The sequence below is a fragment of the Symsagittifera roscoffensis genome, chromosome 9 (assembly GCF_963678635.1).
Source record: "Symsagittifera roscoffensis chromosome 9, txSymRosc1.1, whole genome shotgun sequence".
NCBI lineage: Eukaryota > Metazoa > Xenacoelomorpha > Acoela > Convolutidae > Symsagittifera > Symsagittifera roscoffensis.
The window spans coordinates 27896314-27902249 of record NC_087070.1 but is presented as its reverse complement, the minus strand read 5'-3'; the positions used below and the strand labels follow the sequence as shown (position 1 = coordinate 27902249).

The 5936-nt window shown below is 42.6% G+C and overlaps 1 protein-coding gene across 1 annotated transcript; it reads left to right on the top strand.

Moving 5' to 3' along the window:
* The first annotated feature begins 1315 nt into the window (after positions 1–1315).
* LOC134854795 (uncharacterized) lies at positions 1316–5605 on the top strand. Its single transcript, XM_063871153.1, has 3 exons — positions 1316–3041; positions 3111–4436; positions 4509–5605. The coding sequence occupies exons 1-3, from the start codon at positions 1316–1318 to the stop codon at positions 5603–5605; spliced, it is 4149 nt and encodes a 1382-aa protein (XP_063727223.1).
* The last annotated feature ends 331 nt before the right edge of the window (positions 5606–5936 follow it).

The window sequence follows — 5936 nt, the reverse complement described above, 5'->3', positions numbered from 1 at the left end:
TGTCGAGCTTTACCTGAGCTCATTTCCTCTGCTGCTTCGAGCCTCACTGGGTTCGTGGCTACATTCGAGCTTCGTCTTAGCTCACCTTATTTTCTCCTTTGAGCCTCTCGGTTCTTGGCTGCTTCCTGTCGAGCTTTACCTGAGCTCATTTCCTCTGCTGCTTCGAGCCTCACTGGGTTCGTGGCTACATTCGAGCTTCGTCTTAGCTCACCTTATTTACTGCTTTGAGCCTCTCGGTTCTTGGCTGCTTCCTGTCGAGCTTTACCTGAGCTCATTTCCTCTGCTGCTTCGAGCCTCACTGGGTTCGTGGCTACATTCGAGCTTCGTCTTAGCTCACCTTATTTTCTGCTTTGAGCCTCTCGGTTCTTGGCTGCTTCCTGTCGAGCTTTACCTGAGCTCATTCCTCTGCTGCTTCGAGCCTCACTGGGTTCGTGGCTACATTCGAGCTTCGTCTTAGCTCACCTTATTTTCTGCTTTGAGCCTCTCGGTTCTTGGCTGCTTCCTGTCGAGCTTTACCTGAGCTCATTCCTCTGCTGCTTCGAGCCTCACTGGGTTCGTGGCTACATTCGAGCTTCGTCTTAGCTCACCTTATTTTCTGCTTTGAGCCTCTCGGTTCTTGGCTGCTTCCTGTCGAGCTTACCTGAGCTCATTTCCTCTGCTGCTTCGAGCCTCACTGGGTTCGTGGCTACATTCGAGCTTCGTTTAGCTCATCAACTGCTTCGAACAACTCTAGTTCGTCTCATTCGCTACGCTACAGCGATAAAGGCAAGTTGTCCTCTGGGAGGTCAACTGGTATAAGTGCAAATTTTATTGCACAGGGATAAATCTACGGTATTAGGACAGGTAGGTAAACAGGTACATCAACTTTAGTTGTCCTCTGGGAGGTCAGCAATCACAATTCGGTCGTCTGCTAAATAGCGACAGGTAGGTAGGTAAATACGTCATCCTCAGTTGTCCTCTGGGAGGTCAACACTCATTGGTGCTAATCTTTGCACCCGGTTTTTTTTTGCCGTTTATACTGGTAATTGGTAGGTAGGTAGGATCGGTAGGCTGGTAGGACCAGGTAGGTTCTTGGACTAGCTTTAAAATCGCATTTAATTGTTAATACCGAGGACACTTTGAACGACCGCTCAATTTTCCCTCGGAGGTAGGTACAAGTGGTAAGGTACAGTGGTAATTGGTTAAACTTTATCCATTATTTCGCTCCTTCTTACGAGCATCGGTGGTATTCGGTATAAGTTGGTAGGTTGGTAAAGGTAAATTCATATTCTGGTATAAGTTGGTAGGTATTGGTTTACGTCTCCTGGTTCAAGGTATGGCCCCATCCGGTAGAAATAAAACGACGCAAAACAATGACAGCGATCCTTCGGAACAAAATGGTACCCAAACGCAAGATACCAATCAAAACGTTCAAGAGACTGGCGTTCGAAAACTGGTTTCGCTTCGACGTCATCACGAAATGGAGATCAATACTTTGATCGACATGCTCGAAAACAACATCTACGAGGAAGAAGATGATCTTGAACTCATCAATGAAACGTTCACTGAATTGTCTCAATTCCAACAAAAACTTGATACCCTGAACGATCAAATGTTACAGGCTGGTTCTGAACACGATTTTGAAGAACATTCTCACTGGACAGTACAGTTGAAACAGAAAATCCGAGTATTTTCAATGAAAGTGAAAAAATATTTGAAAAAACAAGTATCAAATCCTGCTACTTCTACAATTCCAAATAACAGCGCTCAAGAAAATGCTACTTCAATTTTCCCACAGGAAACCGCAACCTCCATGCCGACTGCAAACATAATGGATATACCAAACAACAACCTTATAACCATGAGCAACAATACTCAAGGCAATGCAAGAACAGCTGCCTCTGACGACAACCTTTCGGCGCCATTTCAAGGCGACCAATCATTTTCAAATCCATTTGCTAGTGATGTTCCTAACCACAGCTCACAACAAGCTAGTGCTGCAAACCCTCCTAACAACAACAATCGAGCTTTGGCAACTAATCCAAGCGACACTTCTACTACATTCAGTCGATCAGTGCCAAAACTGAAGCCTACAATTTTCAATGGCAATCCAAACTATTGGTTGCACTGGTATGGTGTATTCGTATCATCGATTCATAATTCTAATATGTCTCCAACTGAAAAGATGATCCATCTTCAATCATTGGTAACTGGCCCAGCTAAACTAATGATAGCTGGTTATGGTGCAAACGGCGACACATACGAACTAGCACTACAACGTCTTCGTGAAAACTTTGGCAATACCAATAGAATTGTCAACTCTTTTTTGCAACGTCTTGCAAATTTCAAACCTCCAAATCTGGCTCAACCAGAATCATACATGCAGTTTTCTGCTTTTCTCCTAACTTTAGTGGACACTTTTGAGCAACTTGGTTTTGTTCACGATATTTGTTCTACAACAAACTTGAACACTGCTCTGGCAAAGCTTCCCGACCCTGTGAGATTAGAATGGAATCGCTTCGTCATCGACAAAGACTACGATCAACCCTCCTTGAGACATCTAGCACAATGGTTTCAACGGTACGCACAGGCGTGTCGCGACATGCCTCCGACAGGTTTCCGAAACCAAAACAATAACAATTTTAACAATTCTTCTGGAAACGCTAAACACCCTAGTGGTTCCCGTTTCAATGGTTTTACTACAAATGGTGTAGGAAATCAAAATCAGCGCTTTAACCATCAGGGAGATCAACAAAACTCTCGTGCTCAGAATAATGTAAACTCGAATGCTTGTCCTAGTGGAGACACCTGTGGACCTCTCTACAAATGCGAGCACTTCAAAGCCTTAGACCCTAAGCAACGAAAAGAGCATGCCCGAAAAATGCACTTATGCTTTAACTGTCTAGGGAATCATAGGTTTACTGACTGCAATTCGAAATCGCTCTGTCGAACCGATAATTGTGGTAAAAAACACCACACTCTACTCCACGATCCTTCTGATACTTATGGAAAAAACCCTAGTAAAGCTGCAGTGAATCGCGCAATAGCTTGTCAGAGATCAGGTCAATCAGCTTTTGTACCAATCGAATTATCAAATGGTGATAAAACACTTTGTACCTACGCTTTCTTAGATAGTGGTAGCTGCGTAACTCTACTACTGGACTCAGTGGCAACTCAACTAGGCTTGGACGTCAACAAGAAGCACTCACTTCCCATATCTGGATATCATGAGACCAAGTCAGTTCAAGTTACATCTGTGGATGTACAAATTAGACCATACAAAAGCACATCGACTCCAATGACGCTCGATGACGTACTCACGGTAGATGAAAATAATTTGGCCCCAGTTGATATTTTTCAACTAAACGCAATGTGCAACAATTTTCCACATTTAAAGCATGTTAAATACCCGGACTTAAACGACAATAGCATATCGCTAGTCATCGGAAACAACAATCCAGAATATCATGAGATCAAAAATACCGTTTATGGCCCCAAGAATGTTCCCTGGGCTATCGAAACCCTTTTGGGATGGACATGCACAGGTCGGAACAAAACGCAATATAATTCCGTTCCATCTGTTCCGGTGAACTTCACACAAGTTCATTCACACAATAACTTAGATGAAAAATTATACCAGAAAGTTCTCAACTGGATGAAAATAGAAAACACAGGCATCGCTTCTTCAAAACGCTCGCACTCCAAATCGGATAAAAGAGCAATCGATATTCTCGAAAACTCTTGTACTTTAGTAGATGGTCACTATCAAATTGACCTTCTTTGGAAAGAGGATACTGATCTTCCAAATAACCGTTGGCTAGCTGAAAAGCAACTCAACAGCCTCGAATTTCGCCTTAAAATTAAACCTGATTTAAGGGAGAAATACCGCGCAACAGTCATCACTGACTTAGAAAAAGGCTTTGTCACCAAAATAGATGCAAAACATGACACTGCAATCAAATCTTGGTATTTGCCGCATCATCCAGTGACAAATGTCAACAAACCAGACAAAGTTAGACGAGTCTCAAATGCTTCCAGCATTTTTCAGGGTAAATCCCTCAACTCGAGTTTGCTCAAAGGGCCCGATCTTTTGTGCAACTTAACAGGTCTCATAATTCGCTTTCGACAAAATAAAATAGCAATATCTGCTGACATAGATGCTATGTTTATGCAAGTGCTAGTCAGCCCAAAGGATAGACCTTTTCTAAGATACCTTTGGAAAGAAAATGGTAAATTAGAAACTCACGAATATACACGACACATTTTCGGTGCCACAGACTCACCATGCGTGGCTTGCTACGCAGTACGACGATGTGCATCAGACAGTAAAAACGACTTTCCTCTGGCTTCTGAAATCATTCAACGGAATATCTACATGGATGATTTGTATGTCACTTCGTCAACGGTAGAAGAAGCCCTCCAACAAATGACACAACTACGAGGATCTTTATCTCGAGGTGGATTCAACTTGAATAAGTGGAACTCAAACAGTAAACCATTCCTGGATTCAATTGATCCAAATATTTTAGTCAGCCCTAATGATCCAACGCCTAAACATCAACGAGTTCTCGGTGTTCACTGGAATACCAACACTGACTGCTACTTCATCGATAACAAAAAGTTTGTAAAAATTCTACGTATTGGCATTGCTACGCAACGGAAACTCCTGAAGTATACCGCTTCTTTATTTGACCCACTCGGAATAGTGGCTCCATTGACAATTCGGATTCGAAAAGTTCTCCAATCTGTTTGGTCACAAGGTGTTAAGTGGGATACTCCATTAGACACGGATAAACTTCCCGATTTCAAACTTTGGGTAGACGAAATGGAAAATTTCGAAACTGTTTCATTCCAAAGGAACTTCTTTGATAAAGAAAACCCTGCTTCAATCCAGCTTCACACGTTTTGTGATGCATCAGAATTCGCTCTCGCTGCTGTTTGCTACCTAAGAATAGTCTACAGCGACGGCTCCACATCTTTGAAGTTTATAATAGGAAAGACAAGAGTCGCTCCTATGAAACGTGTTACAATTCCCAATCTCGAGTTGCAAGCTGCAGTATATGCTGCCCAACTATCGCTCTTTGTTTCAGAGGAAATTGACCTCAAAGTTGAAAAAACTTATTTCTGGTCTGACAGTACTACTGTTTTGTATTGGCTGCGAACACCTGAAATACGACACAAAATTTTCGTCGCTAATCGGCTTCAGAAAATTTTAGACGTTTCTAAACCTGAACAGTGGTTTCACGTTCCAACTCTGCTAAATCCTGCTGACGACGGTACCAGAGGATACATTGCTTTAGAAATGACCTCAAGCTGTCGGTGGCTACTAGGACCGGAATTTCTGTTGAACGATTCTTCTCAATGGCCTTCACAGGAAAACATTCGGCTTGAGAACATTCCTGTATTCGTTACTTCATTAGAGTCTAAATTTGAGCCTATATTTGACATCAAACGCTTCAGCAACTGGAAAAGACTAATACGGACAGTTGCATACTGCTTCTTATTCGCAGAAAATCTCAAACGGAAGATCAACAAACAGTCGAAGGTCGATCTTCAACTCTTGCATCTAACGAAATCGCACTTTCTCATAATTAAAACTGCCCAAAGGACAGATTTTGTCTCTTAAATTTCAGACATCAAAAAAGAAAAACCAATTGAAGGCAAAAGTAGACTTCGAACATTAGCACCGTTTGTGGACAACTTCGGTATCCTGCGTTCTCGTGGACGTCTCACGCGTGCCCCTATCATGCTATCAGCTAGATATCCAATCATTCTCGCTGGTGAAAACCCCAATGTTCGCCTGCTGTTAGCTAACATCCATGTTCTACATTCCCACTGCGGAAAGGAACAAGCAATTGCCATAGCACAGGAAAACTACTGGATTCTTCGCTGCCGCGTCATGCTGAAAAGTATCATACACAGTTGTATACCCTGCAGAAGAATGCAACAACAAGTCG